Here is a 24974-nt window from a genome sequence, read left to right on the forward strand (position 1 = left end):
TGTGACTCCCTCCCTTCTTGCCCCTCTGAGTTAGACCAGCTTTTCAGAGAAGAATTTTTAGCATGCACCCAGTTTTAAAAAAGCTGCCTAGCACAGAAGTATTGTTGCTTTCCATCTTTCTTACGTGCTGATTTGCAAAGTAATTTGCTTCAGATCATGAGGAAATCACTGTTTAATGCATCTGCCCTGCTATTCACACCAAGATCTTAAATTTGTGAAGGGCTCTATCCAGCTTTTACAAGTCATCACCATGCAGTGTCAAGGCTCTGAGGCTGGAATACATCGTGTGGATGATTCTCTTCAGAAAGGAAAACAGTCACTTCCAGCAATGGATGGTTGCCTTGCTGAGGGGATGAAGAGCAGCCACAAACCACTTTTAGTTTTGCTAGTAAAATTAGACAGAGATGACTCAGCGTTTACAGGGGCTAATTTAGGGAATAAGATGACATATTTTTAGTAAGTTTTCTCATTGTTCTTTTAATGCTTCATTTTTCTTGTCCACACTGTACATTTTAATAATGTTCAAGGAAAGTAATTTTGGTTTAGTAACAGTTGTGTTGCCAAGAGTTTCCCAGTGGAAGTCTAAGAATTTAATTGTTGGTGTGTGAAATTTTGCAGCCTTAAAGTTATTTAAAAGACTTGCTGTGCCACTGCTGATTTTCCACAAATGTTTTACACCTATCTCAAGGAAGTCATGGTTATACTATAAGAAACAAGGTTTGTCTTTTTTTTTTTTTTTTTTTTTTTCCCCAGGAGGTCTAATTAGCTCCTGCAGAGACCTGTTTTTGCATTTTGATTTTTTTCTGGGGTTGGGGTTTTTTGGCATTACTGAGGTCAGCATTCACATTTCAAGGGAAGGAATGTGTTGTCCCCATTGGGACCATTTCTTAAAGGATTTTTAGGCAGATGGCCATGAAGTTTTCCAGATGAACTGATAAGCAGAGGTGATCAGAGCAACATTTTTAAGTTGATAAAGTGAATTTTAGGTGCATATGTGTGAAATGTAGGATTTTGTAAAATCAGTACAGAAAACTTAGTACAAGATCAGCTGTACTTTCTAACTGAGAGTTAGATGCCAGCTAGTTAAAATGCTGTACACAGAGCCAAAGGAGCCAGTGAACCAGGAAACTAATCATGAAGTATTTTGTTAATGCTTTTCACCATGGGTAACATTTTGTAATAAACAGATGTGTACTTAGACTACTGTGGCCAAAAGCTGAATGTTTTTGTTTTGTATGGTTTGTGGTGTTTAGCCAGTGAGTTTCAGTTTTTCTTTGGCATTGATGAAAGAGGGATGAATATGTGAAACAAATTCTGTGGAATTTTGTCCCTACAGCTACCTGAGGAGGAAGTTCTCCAGGCTCCAAGAATCTGCCTATTTCTTCCTTTTTCTTCTCTACAGAGTGCTCCACTAGCTTTGTGGTGGTTGCTGCTGATTCTGCAGTAACAAATGTCTTGTCCACTACAAATTAGTAAATAATTGAAAGACGGCAAATAAAATCAGTATTAATGTCAGGTTGCATTTGTAAGAGCTGCAAAGAAGTCAAATTATTGAAGGATTGCACCTGAAGATGACATGTTGGTTTGTGATGTGAAAAGCTCAGTCCTGAAGGTGCCCAGCCCATCTCTATTCCATTTTTGTCTCCTCTCATGCACAATGATGCCATATATAATGAATACAGTGTGGGTGGTGTTTGCCCATTAAGCTGCAAAGCTGTAATTTTATGAGCCAAGTGAAAATAGACCAAGCAGAGGCTCCAATTCTGTAGCCTTACTCTGCTGTCATTATGGAGATGTACAGTTACCTGAGGATTTACTGTAGCTGAGTTTTGTATTAGCCTGACTCTGCTATAAGAAAAAGCTTAACCAAGCAGTACTGAAAATAGCTTCATCATAAAATTTTTGTTAGCTTTGCTAGGTAATATTTTTATTTTTCCTTCCACAGCATTTAACTATTAAAGAGTGTTATATAGTATTTACTGTTCACCTGAATTTTACTGTTGGCTATTTCTACTGAATTTGATTTTTGGGCATTGGAAGAGAGTTTAAGGTGTAGCAAGAGCAGTCCTTCTGCACCTGCCTACTTTAGAAAATATTTTGACTGAAACCAATTTGTCACAATCAGAAATCCAAGACCATGGTAACAATAGCAAATCCATATTTCAAATGTAGAAAACTGCAGTTTTCTTTTGGAGACCATGCCAGAAATACAAGCAAATGAGAGGGTTATTAAACCCCTTCTCTTTGTATTGTTTGCCTCACTATTGTTTGCTGTGTTGATTTTTGGTTTGCAGTGAAATTCCTGAAGTAGTTGTTGTTGAAGTTTGTCATCAGTGATAGGTGGGGGGGGGGAACTTTAACTTTGCAGCTGCATTTTTCTTAAAGGGCAGTAAAGCATACCTGAATTAAAAACTACTATATCTTAAAACTGTGCTGTTTACAAAAGGTTACCACCGCCACCAAAACTGACTGTAGGGTAAAAGTGTGCATCAGAGACTGTGGAAAGCAACCACTGGCATTAAGGGAATACAGCTTAGTATTACAGTGGTGAGTGTAAAAGCAGTCCACTAAAATGTTGAAAGAAAAGAACACTAAATGGTCTCATTGTACACACACAGCAGATGATCAATTGCCTGTTTTTAAGGCAGCATGAGAGACTTACTCTGTTGCTGCTTTTGGCCTCGATCTGCCCTTTGATGGTATGTGCACAGTCTGTGCAAAAGCATGTGGGATACGTGCCAGGAGTGGAGCCCTCAACTACATTCAAATGGAAAATATCTTAAAAGGAGTGAGGTGCCTTTAGGTTATCATAAAAATCTGCCTCTTCTACCCCGTCTTTTCAAATGGGATGCATACCTAGTGGCTGCAGGTCCACTGCTTAAAAGCAGTGGTGGGAGTGTGTGGCTGCTGTGCTCAAAGGTGTCACTTTTGCTGCCATTCTTTGGCCTGGTATGTAGGAGTGATGAATCACACTTCTTCCAACACTTCTGAACTACCCAGTCTAAGATGAACAGCCAGGTAAAAACTCGTAAGCCCAGGTGTAAGAGCTATCTTGGTGGTCTAATGCTATTTCTGTAGTCATCTAATCCTTCCTATAGGATTAACGCATATGCTTTGAAAGGGAGGAGAGAAGAAGGGCAGAGGGTCTCCAAGTGTCTTGGCAGTATTAGATCCAGAGCAAGAACACTCAGACCAGTGCTTCTTGCCTGTAATCCCACTTTTCAGGAAATAGACTTTGCTAAATATGAATTATGCATATCATTTTATGCCAGAAAGGAGACTGTATAAAATATTAAATTTGTCTTCACATGCTGACAGCATTGTTCTCCTTTGAGTAGTTTTTGAGCCTTCTTTGAAGTATAAATTTCTGACAGGGTTATTTGTTTAAGTACCCTGTGCTCAATCTCATCTGTGAGGTTATTTTTATACTATTTGCTTATCATGAGCAGTTCTTAGTTGGTTTTCTTTAATTTCAAAACTGTAGATACACACATAGTTTTTAAGTTTCAAATAACTAAGAAAGTTATGTTAAGAACATGGGGTTGTTATTTTTAGTAGTAATTAGAACTGTGCATGACTTCAGAAATAGCAATGAAATTACTGAATGAAGTTTTCACAATAATTTCAATGCAGTTTTTAAATTGGAGTATAAAAAAAATCAGCAGTCTGTTTTGGCTGATCTGATAAAAGCCTGATCAGTACAAGGGATTTCTTGGTGATTAACCCTGAAAGAGCAAATTCATTTTAAACCTTGTGTTTAACCTTTGTGCCGTATAGTATTTAATTATTTGTAAAATATTTAGAACGACCAAATTGTCACACTTCATTTTAGACCATCTGAGCACCCAGAATGTGATGGGAAGAGGGCATCAGTGGAAGGAATGCCTGCCTTTATGTGGTGGCAGATATGAAAAATGAATGTACCTTTTTCTTTAAGATTAACATAAAGGAATCATTTTCTCTCCTATGAGCTGCTACTACTGTACAAAGTATAATTAAAGCCCAAAACAACCCAAACTTCTTTCTGACCCATTTGCAGCAGTTTTGAAGATGAGGAGAACAGAGTAGTCTGTGTTTCCACACGAAACTATTTCTTACTTCAGCCAAAAATGGGACTTACATTTTTCAATGTTCAGAAGAAAGTGTTTATTTTATTTGGTTCTTCTAAGCTGGTCTTGCTTCTCAGTAATGTAAAAACAAATAAATAAAAACATTTCAATCAAAGATCTTTTTCAACCTGGGATCAGAGATTATATGGCTGAACAGATTTTAAAAAAGGTAAAACCTCTGTTAGAACATAAACGTATACTTATATTTTTGGTACCTAATTAGTGAAATGATTGCTGAATTAACTGTGGGAGGTGGTCTAATATGTCCAAACCTGCTTTAAAAAGCTCTGGATATCTTCCAGATACAGCCACGTACTTTTTTTTTTTTTTAACAAAATGTATTGCAGTTTGTGTCAAAGAACGGTCTGAACAAATATGTAGATGGAATTCTCTTAGAATGATTGGTGTTCACTAGAACATGAAAGAATTGTTGAACCTATTAAAATATTCACCATTGGAAGATCATAAGCAACATGCTGTTTTGGATTTTGGTGGGAGTAGAGTGAGGCTGAATTGAGTAGGACTGAGATAATGAGCAGAGAGCAAAATATTGGATATATAATGCGTAAAGCAGGCTAGTTTGACTGGGAACCTTCATAGCTTGCAGCTAAATGTGTTGATGCACATTATTCATAATTTAGAAGTTGATGTTCCCTGAAAATGTAAAGTGACTTTTAAAATGCGATTTCACAGAGCTAAATGAAAGACCCGTGCAAAATGCATTAAGCAATAAGCATGTGTAGCTGGAAGTCAGTGAGCTTCTTTTCATTGTAATAAATTTATAATATTATTTTGGTGTAAGTAAATACCACACCAAGAGAAAAATAGTAATTCTCTGGTATATTGTTCTGACTGGGGCTCACCTCATGTCAAATTGTTCAAACAGATGTCAGGGCTCCTTGTTGTCAGGATAAAAGATACACCTGTATTGCTCAGGAAAAGTTCCCTGCCAGTGTGCTCAGATGGCTGGTTTGGAGTGGGAAGAGTTGCTCTCTGGAGCTGCACTACTTTTTCATGGATTGTACAGAAATCTGTCAACAGAAACAGGACTGCCAGGGGGACTGCCACCTGCTGCAGGTGCTTCCCAGCTCCTGGGACTGTATGTGTCCCTCCCCCAGCTGGATTCCATCAGCATACCGTGCCCTCCTGTTTCCTTTCCCTTGCTGCCTCACTGGCTGATGGTGTCCATGGCAGCAAGTGGTCTGGAGGTATAGTCTTGTCATCAGCCTTCATTGCTTCCATGCTTCCATGTCAATGTCCCCATGGAGCAGACTGGTGCTGGCATGGAGCAGGGGAAAGCAGCCAAGCTCTGGCTTATGCAGGTGTTGCCACAGAGCTGTGGAACAGGAGCCAGTGAAGCTTGCCTAGAACTTGCTGTCTGAGCCATGGCAGCAGAGCAATGCTTCATGGTTGGAAAATGCCTTCCAAGTTCTGTGGAAAACTGGTGTTTCCTCACAGGCCTTGGTAAGCACGCTGAAGTCAGGCACAACTGTTGACTTCAGATGATGTCATCGGTGTGGCGCACTCATTCCTGAATGCTCCCTCTGTCAGCTCGTGTTTACTGTGCCCTGAACGACTCCTGGTTTGCTTCCATACCCAGTGGACTGAGCTTTTAATTTATTGTGTTTAAATTTTTTAGTAGGGATGTCACGGAACTGCATTGAATCATGATCTCTCTGAAACCTTGTGAGTTCCTGCTTTTGTGGATGTTGTAGTTCTCTTTCTGGTCCTGCAAGACCAGAGTTTCATCAGGCTCTAAATCTCAGCTGATTTTATATGCACGGCATTTCCTTTGAGAGAACTGTCAGATTTTATTTTGAGATAGACTGATGAAAGATGAGTTTAGAATAATAATATTTATAAATACTAGAGTAAGAAGCATTTCATTTTATTGAGGCATACTCCAGTGAAAATGCCAAGTGACATAAATACTGCAAGACTGCTGTTCCATCGTTAAATGCCTATAAGAATAAAAAGTCTTTATGAAAACACTCAGCAGGTTTTAATCAGAGGCTTTTACTCATGGCCTGAGCTCAGACAGGCGTGCTGTTCTCAGCTAACCCTAAGCAGTGTGGTAATGCATGTAGGCTCTCTGCCTTTTTTCCTGTTGGTCAGAAATCTCTGAGACACAGAGACACCTTTTTTTCCTGTGAGGAAAGATGAAGTTTGGTCTTTGTCAGACAGAAGTCCACTGAATACTTTAGCTACACATACATATATACTCATTGGCCATGTTACTGTTCCTCTGGCTGTGCACAAGTAGGAAAGCTTCTTGCTGTGAAGATAACTGATAAACCCATTCTTCCTCAATTCTAGAAGCCCCAGCCAAACTGTGAAGACCTGAGACTAGTCTGGAAGCAAGAGGATTTACTTCTAAATTATTTGTAGGTGTACTTTCAGAGCAGTAAAGCGATAGTGTTCTTACACTCAGTCTAATGTGTTTCATATTCTTCTGTTGCCTCCAGTGAAATGCACTTAGCAGGAAGCTCTCTCATTGATATGGTGCTTGTTTGTTTGTGCCTATGTACAGTGATAGATGGAGTGGAAAGTATGGGAAACTTTCTGTTAGAACTGACATGCAAGGCACAATGGTCATTGCAGGCTGGGTGTTGAACACTGTGAATGCTTTTGGTTTAATGAAGCTGGAGAACATGAAGTGAGTGTATTCAAATATACTTGCACTTGAAACTTATTTTGGATGCCATTGTGTCAGACCAAAAGTGCACTATCTAGAAAAACAGGGGTCTTTTTTCCCCTTCCTTCTTAGCATCCTCTTGGCATTTTACTATTAATTATTTCAGTTACTTACTGCAAGGTTATGGTGAATGTTTAAAAAGATTAGTACTTTTATCAGCAATGGTTCTTTATGTGTTTTTTGACACTATTCACGAGACTCATGTTTGCCACAACAAATATTTACAAACAGTTAATAACTTGAGTGAATATTGCTTCCTGGTGGCTTTGATCTCTCAGAAACACTGGAAATATGCTGGGTAAAATCCTGTCCAGCAAGTTCTTGGAGAGGTGAGATTTACTCTTCCCTTCAGACTCTCAAAACCAGCCAGCCTTGAAGGGTTCGGTCATTGTCTTCTGCATGACCAGGGTGGCAGTACTGCTGTGGTGGCGCATACATCCTGTGCTTTCCCTAGAAAAACATCATCACTTTAATTTCCCTGGTGTAAGCCTGACTGCTGGGTATTTGTTTTTCACGGTTCATATTAGAGAATGTTAGATAAATTATGTTTGGAAAGATGCTTTTCCCACCTAGAATGGAAAAAGACTGTCTTTATTTTTTGGTATCCTGGTGAAACAGAGACCAGACTGCATTCTGATGCTTTTTTGGGAGATATTGAGCAGCTGCCCACTCTCAAGTAGGCTGCTGGTATGGGCATGGCCTGGAGATGCCAGGGCCTGGGCTCAGGCTCCGAGCTGGTCTGCCCACCTGTAATGGTAGTCTTTTCTTCACTTGGTTACTACTGTTTCATTTTACTCTATTATTTACTGGGCTAAAAGAGTGGGGTCCAGTCTGTAGGTTCAGTCTAAGACCAGTAGTCCAGGATGTGATTGTTCTCTTGTAACAGCATGGTTTGTACAATTTAATGGGTTATTATTTGTTCTGAAGTGAGTGTAGACCTGTGTTTTCAGGGCCTCTTGAGTTAAAATAGGTGCATTTGTCCAAGGAACAAAAATATTTGATTTCAGTGATTGGCCTTTTTATACAGAGACGGGTTTTTGCAGAAGGCTTGCTGGTGAACTGTAATTTGTAGTATTTTCTGCAGGTGTGGATTTAATGGATGGGCTGATGAAAAGAATCTTTACAATCAGCAGAGCAGTGGCTCTGGGAGCTAATATTGGGCTAGAACATCTGGTATTTATAGTGGGAAGGCTTTCAGTGTGTTTGGCTCCTCCAAATTATTTGCCAGCTCTGACAGGGTAGCACAGACAGGCCTGGAGCAGCCTCAGTGCCTCCCAGCAGGAAGGTTGGGATAAGACCACATGAAGTCAGAACCCAGGGCTTGAGCCTGGTTACGGATCAAGCAGCATCCAACAAACCCTCAGTCCGTGGTGTTTTGTATGACAGGCCTGTCAGTGAACATCCTGGTTTCACTGTGTTGTGTACATGCACCACCTGTCATTGCTTGAGGGGCCATGGGATAAAACAAAAAATCACAGCAGAAATTAGCCTTGGTCCCCCTCTTCTATTTCACAGTACTTTTCCCTCAAAAAATAAAAATGCACTGAAGATGGATTCAGAGCTGCCATCCATGGATGGATGGATATAGTCTTTAGCTTTAAAACCATTGTAATTATTGTCAACTGCCCTGTAGTTACGGTTGTAATATCCACTGATTTTGTAAATAGTTTTGGCAATGTTGATGGCTGAATAATTTCTTAGCATGATAATTTTTCCTGCCACTAAGTAAAAGCATCTTTGTAACCCTACGCTTTCTTTTCCTCTTACAGCAAAGAGCTCCAGGGAAGGTTTTGCATGATGCTGTTTGCAACCACCTGAACCTTGTTGAAGGCGACTATTTTGGCCTTGAATTTCCAGATCATAGAAAGATGATGGTATGTAAAATGATTAATTTTCAGCTGGTTTTCATCTGCATGCACACTGTATTCTCTCCTTCTGCTCCTTTCTTGTAAGACATATTTAATCCTCAGTCTTCAAAAAGGAAAGGACTTTAAAAAAAAAAGTTCTTGCCTAGTGGAGTTGAAGAAATGCATTTAAAACCTGATTGTTCCTGTCAGATTTCATCTACATTGAAAGTAATGGCTAATTCAGACACAAGCTGGGAGAGTGGTTTGTTTTTCTAAGTTGCTGTACAGAAGCCAAAGGCTGGACTGTTACAGAGCCTCAGCTCTTGATTTTATAGTCCTACTTGATTTGGAGTGCAGAAATAAACTTTCTCTGCTGATAGAAAAGTTGCAATGATTGTGATGTATTTCACGAAAAATATTATGGGGCAAGAAAAGGGATAGATAAAATACTACAAAGTTAATGAAAAGGGAAGCAAATCCAAGAACCCCGCATAAATTGATAGGAGTCCTTTCTGGGGAGCTGTGTGGCACAGGCAGGTCTCCTGTTCCTGGTACTCAGGAATCTGAGGTCAGCTGCTGGCAACATTCAGGCATTGCAATATCCATATCATGTACCAGAGAAAGCCATAGGCTGATGACTTCTTATCTTTAATGACTTTCTTCTTGAAGTTTGTTTTATTTTTGACTTATCATGTAACCTACTAGCATGTGTGCTAGTTATCTGGATTGCTTTGCCAGTACGTTCTGATGTACATTGGATTTCATGCCTGTTAGGTGAATATGGCACCAGCAGCCTGGATAACCCAAAAGAGATGACTTTAGTCAATTGTTAAAAAAAACCAAACAAAAAAACCCTGTGTTCTTTCCATCTAGCTAAAATATTCATAAGGAACAATATTTCTTAATGAAATGAAACAGCAGGAATCTCTTGTCTGTCATGCCTTAGTACAGGCAGACATTAGACAATAGACATGAAAACAGAATGCTAGTGGTCATAGTATTCTAGGGAAACTATAATTAAACAGGAGGGGTTTTTTTAATGGATGCCAGTCTTTAGAAGGGATCTGCTTCACAGTGTGCTGCTGGAATTACATAAAACACAGTTCACTGGAAGGATTAACATTCTGCCAGATACCCTTGGCTAATGCTTGAGGTAACTTGAGAGCTTAATGTAACTTTTTTAAACAGTGCAACTGTACAGAACCATTGCAGCAGAGGGTCCATGTCCATGTAGCTGTGTTAATGACATTCTGGCATTATTGGTGTATGTATGTAAAACCAAAACAAATCCTAACATATTTTGTTTACCCAGTTGCTTTTTGGTTTTCTAGAAAATAGAGAAGGTCATTTGATCAACCTTTCCTTCTTTCGCAGGTCATTAAGTTTTAAATAGATGACTGGCTGCATTTTGCTCAGAGACCTGAAGAAAACAGTTTTCAGTCTTGTGAAAACAAAGTGGTTTATTTCCTTGAGGCAGAACACAGGAGAGTTTGAGGTGCTGCCACTGCCTGAGGCCCTCACAGTGGCAGGAATTGACTGGCTGGAAATATGTCCAGACAATCAGAGTGGGGGATGCAGGGCTCTGATGAAGAGGAAGGTGGAGAAAACCCTTAAGCTCAGTGTCAGTTTGACCTGAAGGAAAATGCTTCCATGCACTAAGCATGGTAACTCAGCTGGCCCCTACTCTTGCAAAAGGAAGTATTAGCCAAATGTCTGAGAGCACCAGTCCATGTGCTTGCTGGTGGTCCAGTCTTTGCTTATGAAAAATGGGGAGCTCCACAAACCTTGGCCACATCTAGTCAGCTGTGCCCCAAGAATGGTCAAATTCAGTAGAATTAATGCCTTGAACCACCCGAAAGCGGCTCACAAAAACTCTGAAGCAGAAGATTTGATTATGAATTGTTGTTTCAATGTGGAGCAGCGCTCTGAGAATATTATTTACACTTAAATTATTGTAACCAGTTTATATGATGCAATTGAGGTGAATGTTCCCATAGGATTTAAAATTTTCCGAGCTTCATAAAGCCTATAATGTAGAACTCAAGCACTGTGCAAGTAAAAAATCCTGCAGTTAATTTTATGTCTGAGAAATAAAACACACATGGATATTTTATATTCATGTCATCTGAAGAGAGTAAGTTGCTTTCCCAGTGTAGAGTGCAATGTAAAAGGAAAAATAAATATTTAGAGCATATTTGTTTGGATGTAATTATATGTATGTGAAGCCATGTATTCACAATTTGGCTGTGTTTATTTCAACATGCAAGACTCCAGACCTCATATCGAACATATTGACAATGGTATGTTAAGTTGCCTGGCAGCTGTATACATTCAAGTGTGCCATGCTTGAAGCGGACGAGATCTGCATGGGAGATGATTATGGAGGGTCTGAGTGCTCCACTTCCTGCTGGGACAAGAAGAAAAACGAGACACTGTCGCCAAGCCTGGGGTTTCACAGAGTTTCATCACACTTGATGTCTGCCCCAGTTCTCCAGCTGCTGAAATCTGGTCACCATTGTGGAATGCCAGCCTTTGTTTAACAAATAAATAATCTAGCCTTGTAGTTCTGGAGAAAATGAAAAACATTAATCTTAATTAAGTCCTCACATTAGTTTTCCTTTCCAGTTTATAAACCAGTCTTTGACTGATGGTATTTAGGTACAGTGTGGGAGGTGCATGATCCAGAAGTTTGGATTGCTTGGGTTTGGCCATAGTGGTAGCATTGTTTTGTCCCACTTTTCTCACTATGTACACTCAGTACATGGATTTGCAGTATCCAGCAGCCTGTCCAAGGAAATTATAACTTGCTTGTAGGATGGCTAGGAAAGTAGAGAAAGGAATCGTGCACTTGAGTGCGCATGCTGTACCATAAACCACTTCCGGGGAGAAGAGAGGGGTTTTTTTGGTGGGCTTATTTTTTTTTTCTTGGCATCAAGTAAAATGCATTATTCTCATTATCTTGTAAATTGGCTATTACATATTCAAGATGTCTTTTCCCCCTCTCATTAAACTTGGCAAAGTCCCTGTCTTTTGTTGCAGATTTTGTTCATGCGAACTTTCTGAAACAACAGTTTTAAGTTATTCTAGTGTCAAAGTGTGTCAGGACCAGTTTAACATGATAAAAACTGTATTGCTATTCTTGGATAACCAGGTTTCTTTCACCTCTGAAACAAAAGAAAAAGGCTTTCCTAGACTGAGAAACATAAGAATTCTTTTGAGTACACTAGTGCGTGGGAAAGGGCAGGGATGTGAGGTCTCTGCTAATTGGAAACACTCATATTGGTAATGATAAAAATGGCACATGGCATTGGAGCAGGTACAACAGTGATACAGACATGTTCCTCTCTGGCTTCTCAGGTGATTTTGGGAAATGGATGTTTTGAGTGTGTTTCAGTCTCTGCATAATCTAAAATTATTAAAGGTCAAAGAAGTAATAATTTTATCACATACTCTTTTTCTAGAAGAAGTCTCAGTTAATTTGTTTTTTAATGGCTTTAACCTTTGCGATGGTTGTAGGGTATTCTTCCACAAATTCCAGATGTCTTCGAGGGAGGCCCTGTGCAATTTAGTGAAATAACAAAATATAAATCATGGGCATGGGTAGTTACCAGCTGAGGACTATGAGCTGTCTCCAGTCTCCTGTGAATCATCTGGCTTTTACCTTCTGCGTGATTATCCCTTGGCTTTCTGTAACATTTTACCCCAGCCTTTCTGACTTGGACTGCATGATGAGGGGACAGGCTCTCAAGACCATATTTCCACCCACGGCTTCAGTTTTGAAAGCTGAAGGAAAAATGGGTTGTTAAGTGAACTCAACATGCAGAAGCTAAGCTGTCTGCAGTTAAGGATACCTGGGCCTGAATTCCCCAGGTTTATAGAAAAGGGAAGATAACTCAAAAGTAAGCTTTCTTCCACCCATGCCTTGTCCTGTTGTCTGCCTCACACCTGCAATCTGGGAGTACATTCCTCCTGCAGGTGGTGGGAGGGAGGCTCCTTCATCTCCATGGAGCCCAGCAGCATAGCTCCACATTTATGCCCAGACTTCATACTGGGATTCCTGTTGGGTCCCCCATACCAGTAGGCTGCTGCCATCTCATTTCTCCATTTGTCCAGCATTCCCAGCCTCAAAGGCAGGCACCAGCTCCACTCACTTGCTTTTCTCAAGATTATTCAAGGTTTGGAACTCAATGACAATACAGGACTGTCTTTGCCTAAATGCCTCACTTCAGTTGTTCTTTCCACAAAATTAATGGTTCCTGACCACATGTGCTGTGTTTGTTGGTGTCTGGGACAAATGAGCGGGAGATTTCCTCAACTGTTTCCCTTTGAAAGCTGTGCCCATTCACAGTGCTGTTTCCTGAGCACCTCCCAGAATTTTGGGGAGAAAATCCACCACGTATAATTAAGAAAAGCATAATTACCACACTGGAAAAAATAAATAGGCAATGATAATCTAGGTATTGCCATGAAAAATGCTCGTCTGGTAGTTTGTTTAGCGATAATAACACCACCTTCTTTTGTTTTCAGGTGTGGCTCGATCTTTTGAAGCCTGTTATGAAACAGATTAGAAGTAAGTACTTCCTTGTTGACATTTCTTTCCTCAGTCTGAGAGTACTTGGATAAATTAGGACTCTGTTGGTTCCAATCTTTATATTCTCAACCCTCTGCACTAAATATTTATTGTTGGAATAATTTTTTAATTCTGGCCTGTCCTTAAAAGATGAACCTGTGAGGTTATGTCACATGAGCACATGAATGGGCTGACCCCACCCTGTGGGACGCTGGGGTTAGTCAGTCATTGGAACAGGCACTGGTGACAATGGAGGGAACATTTGTAGAGTTGGAGGAGGAGGGAATTTTGTAGAGTAAAAGAGTGCAATAAAAGAAGGACTAAAGGAACATACTGGAACTGACTGGTAAGTAGCAGGAATCAAAAGAGAAGAAAAAGAACAAGAAGACTTTATTACTGGGAAGGAGCTGGCAGATACATTACAGCTGTGTGGACATTGCTGCAGAACCTGAGACTTTTGGACACCAAGAGGAAGAAACAGTTGGGGTAGGGGAAGCTACAGTGGGTGCTGGGAAAGAACAGGAAATTATAAATAGCCACCAGCTCTGGAAAGAGTAGAAGTGAACGGGAAAGGTTCTGATTATTTTGTTTCTCTGTCAAATACCAGCCAAGTTCTTAATTTATTGAGCTTTGCCATTGAGATTCAGTTTTTTTAGGTGCTTTTCTGGTCATACTATCTGAGTGTATGCTCTGGCAGCTCTCCCTCTCACAGGACAGGGATGCATTGGTCCTTTTGTCACTGGTCATATTTGGAAGAATTGGAACAAATGTGCTGTTCTTAAAACAGAAATAGTAATTTCCTAGTGGACCTAAAAAGTAGAATGTATTTTAGCTCCCTCCTGTTCTGAAGCAAGGAAAGTAGATACACATGTATTTCATTGGATCAACTGATGTAATTGCTGAAATCATACTTGGTTTTGGCAGCATAGCCTTTGACCAAGTTACTGTTCTCTTTTATTGTGTGTAAATTTTATTGGGCAGTCTCCAAATATCCTGCATACTAACAAAGGACAAAAGGTCGGCATGTCTGTGTGCACTGCAGGTTACACGAATCATCCCTTGTACATCATTGTGCATATTTGGCCAGCATGTTATTGATGTTTGTTAACTTCCTTTGACATTTTCCCTAGGACCCAAGCACATTGTTGTAAAATTTGTGGTAAAATTCTTCCCACCCGACCATGCTCAGCTGCAGGAGGAACTGACAAGGTTAGTAGCTGCATTACTCTTTCTTCTTGTTAAATCTCTGATGGACAGAGGGAGGAACATGGAATTTGAGATGAGCAGATGAGGATTGATGACTGCCTCTTAATTTTAACTTGGTGTTATTTGTTCCATCACCTGAAAAAATAGGCCATAAGATTCAGCCGCAGTCTGTGCTGAGAGGTTCTGCAAAGTGCAGGAGTCCTTTGCATCCTTGGATATGGAGTCCTGGGAGAGCTTTACTGACCCCAAGAGAAGTCAGTCTGGAGATAGAGTTCTTATTTGGCATGATGAAGTCATGTATTGGCACCCTGGGGTACCCCTCTGCCGAGGGATGTGTGTGACTCTGCACCCTCCTTTTGGAGAGAGCCGTTTTGTGTGACTTGCTGATTTGCAGCAGCACTGGACCCTGTCTGTATAGCCAACACAAATGCCAAGAGTTTGCACAGGTGGAAGTGTGACTTTGGAGATGGAGAAATGCAAAGGAGAAGGAATTAAATGAAATATAAGAATGTAGAGAAAGATACATATGTATGCTGACAGAGTACCTTAATACTAATATTTGAGTGCTTTTCAGTGCATTTCAAAAACTTAATTTAAGCTTTGAATTTCACACTATATTGGCACAAAAACTCCTATTTCTCTGTGAGTAAATATGTGTATGAGGAACCTGTTAAGGTTCTTTCTCACTTTCTCACTTTAATTTATGGTCAGAAATATTGTTTTGTTGCAGTATTTCTTCACTGCAACTTTTCACTCTTCTTCCAGTCTACAATATTATTAGCTTTTAATTACATGTTTCCATTATGACTCAGAATTTTCACTCTTAGTTTTTATTTTCAATCTTCTCAGAAGACAAAGTCCTCTTTTGCAAAGAGCTCTGGTGTCCTTATGACTTGCATTATAAAGAACAAGTCCACTTTTGTGATGTTCACTGTTTGTCATGTTTTATTTTGGCAATAAAACATTGGAATAGAAAAAAAAATGATATTGCTGGATGGCCTGGAAAGAGATGAGTATAAATGTGGGGTAGGAAGAAGTATTTACTTGATAAAGACTAAAGAATAAGAGAAAGAGTAAAAATAATAAGGGGATGGAGGAAATCTCGCAACATGATGTTATTAATGAAACATTTCTGTTTCTGAATAGATAGTCTGCATACCTGTTTCTTAGTATATGAACTGAAAATTATTTTTTTGTGATCTCTCTCTGTACCTGGAGATGTGTCTCTTAATCCTAAAGACTTCTTTTGGTTAGATTTTAAATATTTATGCTAAGGGACTTGGATATATTTACACAGCAGTGTGTAGGATGTAAAAGCATATCCACAGGGAACTGCTTTATCACTTGAAGAAGAAGACACTATAACATTTTTGTGCTATGTTCCTCTACCAGGGTGAATTTTGTATGGGTAGACAGATGTCTGCAGGTTTCAAAAGGATGTTATGTAGATCTGCTGTATTATTTCAGTATGTACACACACAGTACTTTTCCATACTCCTCAAATCAGCTTGCCCTTTTCATTTAGTGTACCTACACCTTCACATGCAGAAACCCACTGTTCAAATGAGAGCTTTTCCCTAAACATATTAAAATCCAAAATTATTGAGATCCTAGTATGAGTTCTCTAGAAGAGCAGCAGTCTTTGGAAGGCTTGTTAAGGCGTGGCTCCTTCCTTCCTTCCTTCCTTCCTTCCTTCCTTCCTTCCTTCCTTCCTTCCTTCCTTCCTTCCTTCCTTCCTTCCTTCCTTCCTTCCTTCCTTCCTTCCTTCCTTCCCTCCCTCCTTCCTTCCCTCCCTCCTTCCTTCCTTCCCTCCTTCCTTCCTTCCCTCCTTCCCTCCTTCCCTCCTTCCTTCCCTCCCTCCTTCCTTCCCTCCCTCCTTCCTTCCTTCCCTCCTTCCTTCCTTCCCTCCTTCCCTCCTTCCTTCCCTCCCTCCTTCCTTCCTTCCCTCCTTCCTTCCTTCCCTCCTTCCCTCCTTCCTTCCCTCCCTCCTTCCTTCCTTCCTTCCTTCCTTCCTTCCTTCCTTCCTTCCTTCCTTCCTTCCTTCCTTCCTTCCTTCCTTCCTTCCCTCCTTCCCTCCTTCCCTCCTTCCCTCCTTCCCTCCTTCCTTCCCTCCCTCCTTCCTTCCCTCCTTCCTTCCTTCCTTCCTTCCTTCCTTCCTTCCTTCCTTCCTTCCTTCCTTCCTTCCTTCCTTCCTTCCTTCCTTCCTTCCTTCCTCTCTTATTGAATGGAACTAAGCCAATTTCTGTTGAAATTGAAGCTAAAAGCAATTTAAATTGTGAAATAATGTCTTGGACTTGTGTTGTCTCTGCATTTAAACTGGCTGTGTAGAATTGCCCTGCATAGCTGAAATGGTTTGGAGGCAATGTTAGAAAGGACTGGTACATGGACAGTGCAGATATTAGGGCCATAGACATGTCAGAGCTAACTAGAGTTGTTTGATCAAGATTTTGTGCCTCATTCCCAATTGAGTGCTAAGGTGGAAGTTTAGAGTTCACTTTGTATTCTACAAGAACCAGCTCATAACTCTAAATCACTGGTTGATCTGTCATTTCTTCATGGTTAGAAGCAGCTGCATTATCTCTTGCTGAGTACTTAATAGCTGTCACATTTGCTAGCCCTGTCATATCTCGTTGCTCTGGTTCCAAACGGAGGGAGGAAGACAGAAGAAGAAAGATATCTCAGTTCTTCAAAGCAGCCACCATGTACAGCTCTAATGGCAGTAATACAGTATCTGTCGTGGTTTATTTACCCTCTAAACTTAGGTAATTCAGATCACTTCTGTAGATTCCGAAACGTGAAGGGAATGTGCAGTCAAAGCCAGAACTGGGATACTTTCCCCTCTTCCCTCCTGCTTCGTGTAACTCTTTGCTCACTTTTGTTTTGCAGGTACCTATTTGCATTGCAAGTGAAGCAGGACCTGGCACAGGGAAGGCTAACATGTAATGATACCAGCACTGCCCTCCTAATCTCACATATAGTACAGTGTAAGTTCCCTTTTTTCTTCTTTCCAGATGCATAAACAGGATGATGGACTGGACATGCTTTGCAGGGTTACCTGTTAGTAGCTGCTGTAGGGACAGGTTTAAGCCATATGGACAATTTATTGTAGTTCTGTGTAGTGGCATTCAAATACAGATAATTTACTCTTTCAAATAAAGAAGAGTTTCTGGTCACTGGATTTGAATTTTCAAAGCATTTGATAGGCTGCCAAAGATCATTTAAAAAGCAGACTTTACAGGCAGTGGCAAACATGTTGAATTCTGCTGAAATCCTGTTTTATTGTACTTTGCATCATGTCAGCAGGGTATTCAAATTCCTGAAGATCTGTATGCTGTCTAGGGAATGTAGTATATAAACATGCTTAGAATGCCAGAGTAAATCACAGTCCTAAGAGGAAACTGATAGGGAAGAAAACCATAGATTTTAAGCCCTTTTTTAAACAAAATTCCAGTAGAATCATACATTAATTTTGTTCATGATACCAAAGCTTCTTTTAGCTTCCACATCAGTATATGTTTTCCCTTTCAAAACTTTATGGACACACATCTTGAGAATAACATTAGGAAAAAACACTTAGCAGCAAGTATAATGGTTGTAATAGATATTGTTTTGCGTGGTCCTTGTACAGTTCTGTACTGTGTACTTCCACTGTAATGCTATTGAATGGAAATTAAAGTCAACAAAGACATATGGAAGCCTTTTAGAGGTGAGCAGATAAATCTCATGATTCTTTGTCACAGTCTGTTAGAGTGTTAGAGCAGGTTCTATCAATTCCTGTTGGAAAGGCAGGTATTTCATGGTTCTGTTTGCTATGGTCCTCATTGACCAGTGTGACTGAGTAGCAGCAAGATGCTGTGGAATTCTGTAGTCCTCATATCATTTTCAAATTGAGTATTTTTTGGCAGCACAGACTTAAAAGAATAAAATTCTTGACTAGTGAGGTTTTTGTCTCTTATTTTTTCCTGTTAGGGTCCAGCAATCCAGCTGTATTTCTTTTCTTGGTTAAAGTAGTTCTAACTTCCTTTAATCTCAGGCAATAAAAAAAATCCTGATTATTTGGGGAAATTGAGTCTCAATTGCTAAACTGCATTCTAGGAGGCTGAGTTTTCTTACTAATTGTCTGTGCACCAAAGAAAGATGTTGAGGAATAGACACCCTAATGCATGTGTCTCTTCATTTGAGGTATTGCTTTATGATCATGTTTGCTAGAAAACTCTACTAGAAGTTTGCAATTGTCCTTTTTATTTGACCATCTCGTGTCCCATGAACATTTTTCTGTGAAAATTTTCTCTGTTAAGAGTTTACAGCTGTATCTTACTTGCATGGCTGTCTTTATTTATTTATTTTGTCTCTAGCTTATTTTTCAGTAGCAAAAGAAATATTATGTATTTGTCTGCAATAAAAATCAGAGTAAACAGATGATAAGAGTAATGGTATCAAAAGGAAAAGATTGAGAATGCAGGTTAGTTATTGTATGTCTTACTAATGCTGTGCCAATGAGTGGTTTCCATGGGGAATATCTGATTCCAGGAGGCCCATATATTATGTGTGCGAGATTATGTCAGTGTTATAGACTGTTACTTATCATAAAATCACAATATGACAGCAGATAGGTTTCTGCTAAATTAGCATGTATATTGCAGAATGAATTTTTTATTTGAAACATTGAATTTAAAACTACCTTAAAAGCATTGTAAGAAGTGTTAGAAGTGAGAGGACACTTGGATACTGCAAACGATGCTCTGCAGTGAGCATGTGAAGTAAGAAGATGGTCTGACCATGAGCCAGAGTGTGCCCACAAAGGCCAGTGTCATCCTGGCCTGTATCAAGAATAGTGGGGCCAGCAGCAACAGGGCAGGGGTTGTCTGTTCCCCTGTACTCAGCACTGGTGAGGCCACACCTCAGACCCTGTGTGAAAGCTGTTAGCTGCACCACCTAATTAGTGCCTTGTCTTCTTCTTTCTTCCTTCACTCAGAGTCAGGATAGAATGCTCATGAGACGGATTTCTTGTTTGGACTTGGTTGTTTATTAAATCTTATCTAAAGTATAGAGAGTTCTTCAGCAGTGTCAAGCCAAAAGTGCAAAAGCAGAGGTGAATCTGCTAGTTACAAGGTCTTTTAAAGCACAACTATCCAGTTAAGAGCTAACATCTGTATTATTTGTACTTTTGACCCAATAACCAAACACCTGTGGCCTGCACTGTGGGATTTTCTATCCAACCAAAAACTACTACCTAAAATCATGAAGAAGAAGGAACAAGAAAGAAGAAAGGGACAACACCCAAGAACATCTATCTTATCCCATACCTCTTACTATATTCTAAAACTCCAAATTCAAAACCCTTCACCATATGAAGTCACACACTTCTGTTTAACTACACACCTGTGATTCTAACTCTATCACTCAAATTTAGAAGCCTTCTCCAAGCCCTCAGGTCAAAAGCAGTGTTCTTCTGAGGGTCAGTGTCAGAAAGCACAGAAAACTCAAACCTCTCCGGCTTTAGGGTCCAGCACTTGTGTCCAGCTTTGTGTCCCTCAGAAAGGCACTCAGGTGCTAGAGTGTGTCTAGAGAAGGGCAAGGAAGCTGGGGAAGGTTCTGGAACAAAGGTCTTATCAAAAGCAGCTGAAGGAGCTGAGGTTGTATAGCCTGCAGAAAAGGAGGACGGGGGGGCCTTATCTTTCTCTACGACTGCCTGAAAGGAGGTTGTAGCCAGGTGGGGTTCAGCCTCTTCTCCCAGGTAACAAGTGACAGGACAAGAGGAAATGGCCTCAAGTTGTACCAGTGAAGGTTTAGATTGGATACTAGGAAAAATTTCTTCATGGAAATAAGAAATTCAAGCATTGGAATCAGCTTCCCCTGGAAGTGGTAGAGTCACCATCTCTGGAGGTATTTAAAAGACATGTAGATGTGGCACTCAGGAGCATGATTCCTGGTGGACTTGGCAGTGCTGGGTTATCAGTTGGACTTGATGATCTTAGAGGTCTTTTCCAAATGAAGCAATTCTATAATTCTGCCATAATAGGAAAAGAGCTGAAATACAAAGCATTAGATGTATCAGAAATGCTAATGCAGACAGAATGCAGCATGGTGTAATGCACTTGCAAGGTAAGAGAAAAGCCATCAGCAGTGTAAATAAGTCTTTGGCTAAATCACTTGAAAAGATTTTGAAGAATAGTTACATGTGAGGCTGATAATTCTCGATGGAGTGCTACTATAAGGTCATTTAAAGCGGAAAATGAGAGTAACGTGGTAAGTAAAAGCTTGTTGAGTATGAGGCCAGAGAGAACAAATTCAGAAGTAACTTGAAAGCCAGGAAGAAAATGTTGATAATGGGTTAGCAGTTCAAAAATTCTGTGAACATTTTAGAAATCATCTAGAGGTGAAGAAAATGTATTCTGTACTGTTGACTCTGAAGAAAGCCCTATGGGAGGTATGTTAAGCTCATCTATGTAGATAGACATGGGGGTTTTGAACTGTATTTTGAAGAATCCATGTTATTTGAGGTATTACAAACTTAGGTGGGTTTATGCCTTCTTTAAACAACACAAACTTGCCATTTATTTGAGGTAGGATTAAAAACAGACCTTGCAGATTTTTGAGGCTGGTATGAATAAAACTGGAAGCAGAGAGCTTCTGATACGGGGATGCACAAGACAGTTTTAAAAAGGGAAATTCTCAAAGGTTATGTAGTACTTCTGTCGTTTTAAGGAGTGATTGAGAGCAGATGGGGTGAATGAGGGGGTGTAAATAAGACAGTCAGTTTTCAACTCTTTTCCACCTCTGACCTTCAAAGTAAAAAAATGTCATCATGAGTTTGCAGGCAGTTTGGGTCAAAAAAGCTACTGCTCTGTCATTCAAAGATGCTTTGGTTCCTTGTTTTCAGTGCCCACACAATGCTGCTTTTTCTCCAGTGCATTTAAGGTGTGTCTGATCCCAGTTTGTCAGAAATACAGCGTTTTAGATGTAATCTGAAACCTTTCCTTTTTCTGAACAGACTTAGTTTGAGCAGAACTGGATGGAGGATTAATTTACGTGGGCGGAACTGAGGCGAGGGTGAAGCAGGTGTATCTGAGCAGGGGTCTGTCATATCCTGGGTCAGCTGTGCAGCCACATGTCTGACTGCAACCTGCATTTAATTTGAGGGCACTGTATTTTAATTTTCCTGACGTTACCAAGGTAGCAGCCTTTGTTGCAGCGATGTTGCTATTATTCCATCGGGTTTGCAGGCAGAAGCTGCTATGCTTATTCAGTGAAAAAAAACTAATAGCAAGATTTTCAGAGACATTCCAAGAATAGCCGGCAACAAGATAGTAATTTGGCACCCACAGATAGATTGCCTTCCCCTCACCCCACACCTGCCAAAAAAAGGAAATTTCCCTGAATGGGCTGCAAAATGGAAGGTGGGTGTGCCATACTGTTGCACACACAGTGTTGAATAACTGCAGCAGATGGGAGCAGATTTGAGGAGGAGGGAGACAGAATGTGTCTCAAACTGCTGCAGAATTAGAGGAAAACAAACGTTTCATAGTCCCATGAGATGGATTACAAGATAGTGTTCAAACAAGCAAACAGAACCATCTTTCTGACTTTCTCTCAAAGGTTACCATGCGGGACATGGGCTTGGAGAGGAAGCTAGTGCTTGGCTGCTGGATGGAGGGGCACCTGAGCACCATAAGAAAGTGTGAGAGTGATGGATGGGTTCTGCTCAATTAGTGCTGCCCTCCCTGTTAGCCCTGCCCTTATCCCCAACACAAGTCAAGGTAGCACCGATGGCTTCATCTCTTCAGTTGACGTCCAACAACTTACTTAGTTGTGGTAGGTGGGAGGAATCCTGGGGCTTCTTCTCACATATCAAATATCAACACAGAGGAGAAGAGATGAGCCTGTGGGAAATAATGTAGTGGACTCTGCATCATGGTTTTACGATTCAGGTTGCAAGGAACTCTGTTTGCTTCTCTACCCTCTTCCCAGATATCTGGATCTCTTGGATAGACCAGATTATTCAGATGTAGTATAGTGTTTTAATAGATTCCTCTTAAAATTCTCCACAGCTGAGATTGGGGATTTTGATGAAACCATAGATCGTGAACACTTAGCGAAGAGCAAGTATATACCTCATCAAGAAGCACTAGAAGACAAAATCATGGAATTTCACCGTAACCACATGTAAGACTTTTTTGTTTTTGTTAACTGGCCTTCTTTTCCTGTAGAGTAGTTCAGTGGTAAGTATATGCTAGATCTGAAGTACAAAAGAACTTTGGACTTCTGAGATTCTCAAAGGTTGCTTCTCAAAAACTGTTAAAGCCTATGAACTTTCTGAAGGTTACTCCTGCCTTTTCCACATCATCATAACAAGATATTTAAAGTGCAATTGATTTGATACTCATTCAAGCATGCTGTTATTTTACAGTCTATTTCATACAAAACCCTTTACTGCTGATTTTGTGCATACAGGTATGATTGCAAATCACGACTGATCAGTCAGGCACTTCTGACAGTAGTCTTTTGGTTTCAAGGGCACTGAATGCTCCTTTTCAACCTTTCCATGCTGAAATAGGTTGAAGAAGGGGTTTAGTGACAGTTTTAGGAAAAGCACTGAGTAGCACTTGCAGAATTATCGATTTGGGGGAACAGAATTCAAGACAACAATGCAAATTGGTATCCTAATGTCTGGAGAAAAGACCTGTACGATGGAGATGGTGAACAGAAGTACAATAAGGCATTGAAGAGCATTTTTTAGCTGCTGAGAACACTTCAAGATGTGAACAGTTTAATATTTGAGCTATGTTGAATAATAGGTGAGTGGTAGTGATTTCTGTGGCAGTAATAATCAAAACTTTGCATAATTTCATCGCAGTTAATGATGGTGGTGCTTATGGCTTCACAACATTTATGGTAAGGTTTCCATGCCTTATGTTTTACTTCATTTTACTTCATCATTACATTCACTTTTACAATGAATAGCATCATTACATGCTTCCATTCATGTTTTTTTTAAGGAATATGGCGTGTTTTCCACTGGAAAAATCAAACGGAGGTAGTAAATTCTGTTAGAGGTAATGGTTTAAAATCTAGCTGTATCAGGTATCTCAGCATTGGAGTAATCAAAATTTATAATAGACTGTAAAATGTAAATTCTTTGATATTTGTTTAGAGCAAGTTGTTTTTCTAGGTGATATAAGTCTGGGGACATAGAAAAACCATACAGATATTATATCTCTGACAGTTCTCAGTCTCTTTGATCAAATGTCTCTTTGTTCTCTGCAGGACCTCTTGATCTCTATTAAAAGGTGTGACAAGCTTGTGAGTGTTCTCTGTTTTCTTTCTCAAGGGGACAGACACCAGCAGAGTCTGACTTCCAGCTCTTGGAGATTGCCCGTCGGCTGGAGATGTACGGGATACGCTTGCATCCAGCCAAGGACAGGGAGGGGACAAAAATCAACCTGGCTGTTGCCAACACAGGCATTCTGGTGTTTCAGGTTAGAGCTGCTCAGGACGTGATTTTGTACTTCATAAAACAGAGAGATTTCTGACAGAAGTAAGAATTCAGGAACTCAGCCATGTCTACAAGTATTCAGTTGGGAAAATGCGAGAACTTCGAAAATTTTTCTAAGGACAATCTTAAACCTGTTATAGCTGCATTAGGTCCTTCGCCTCCAGGGACTCCTACCTTATGTGAATGCACATTGTAGAACTCCATCTGCATCCACAATGTGCTGTTCAAGATGCAAACTGAGCTGTGGCTCGTGATTTGCAGGTTGGTCATGTTGACTTCTCCTACATGTAGGAGCAGGTAGGTCTTGCAGGCCTGGTGGCTATTAAATGGGTGAGAAGCAGAGACAAGTAAAAAAACAGACAGCTGGAGTCCATGCAGAGGGGTGAAGGCACTAAATATAAGCTCTCTCTAATGTTACTTCGTCAAAGTTTTTACAATTTTCTTGACCAGTCTTGGCCATTGTACCTTTGCTGAATCCATGGATCTTAACTTCTTTTCCTTAAAGATACAAACTGTTTTCCTTCTATTTCTTTTCTTTCCTTTCCTTTCCTATACTAGTCAGTCGAGTAAATAGTCATGAAGCATCATTAGTAAATTTGTCTAATTCTCATTCTGCAGTTACCTTTATGTAAATAACAAATATGGCTCTTACAATTGTGAAGCTACGGGTAGTTAGCTGGTGTCAGCTGCTTTCACTTTAGATGCTTACCTGACTCTGTGCTAAAAACAGTAAGTAAGCTGTTCTTTAAAACGTCCCTTTTTACTATTGTCAAAAAAGACTACTAATTTCAACTGTTTAACTATAATTAAAATACTAGTGTTTCTAGCCTTACAAAGTACTTTTAGTCCTTTCATAAGGAAAAGTAACAACAACAAACAAACCCAGAAGTGTCTGACCCAAATGCTCCGGGATGAGATTCAAAAATACCCAACCAACCAAACAGCCAAAAAGAGGCAGCAAATTAAAAACATCCCTGATCAACTAAATGAGTTGGTAGTAGATCCCCAAAGCTGAAGCATAGGTTAAAACAAGAGAACACTAGGATATTGT

The 24974-nt window shown here is 40.1% G+C and overlaps 1 protein-coding gene across 5 annotated transcripts in view; it reads left to right on the forward strand.

Annotated features, from left to right (window-relative positions):
- Positions 1-24974, forward strand: part of FARP1 (FERM, ARH/RhoGEF and pleckstrin domain protein 1) — a 162844-nt gene that overhangs the window by 85955 nt on the left and 51915 nt on the right. For all 5 annotated transcript variants that reach the window (XM_062487811.1, XM_062487812.1, XM_062487814.1 and 2 more), the window contains exons 2-7: positions 8574-8678; positions 13179-13221; positions 14352-14430; positions 17314-17411; positions 22479-22593; positions 23759-23906. In XM_062487811.1, the coding sequence (XP_062343795.1) occupies positions 8574-8678; positions 13179-13221; positions 14352-14430; positions 17314-17411; positions 22479-22593; positions 23759-23906 (588 nt within the window). The remainder of the gene's footprint in view (positions 1-8573; positions 8679-13178; positions 13222-14351; positions 14431-17313; positions 17412-22478; positions 22594-23758; positions 23907-24974) is intronic.

The sequence above is a fragment of the Cinclus cinclus genome, chromosome 2 (assembly GCF_963662255.1).
Source record: "Cinclus cinclus chromosome 2, bCinCin1.1, whole genome shotgun sequence".
Classification (NCBI taxonomy): Eukaryota; Metazoa; Chordata; class Aves; order Passeriformes; family Cinclidae; genus Cinclus; species Cinclus cinclus.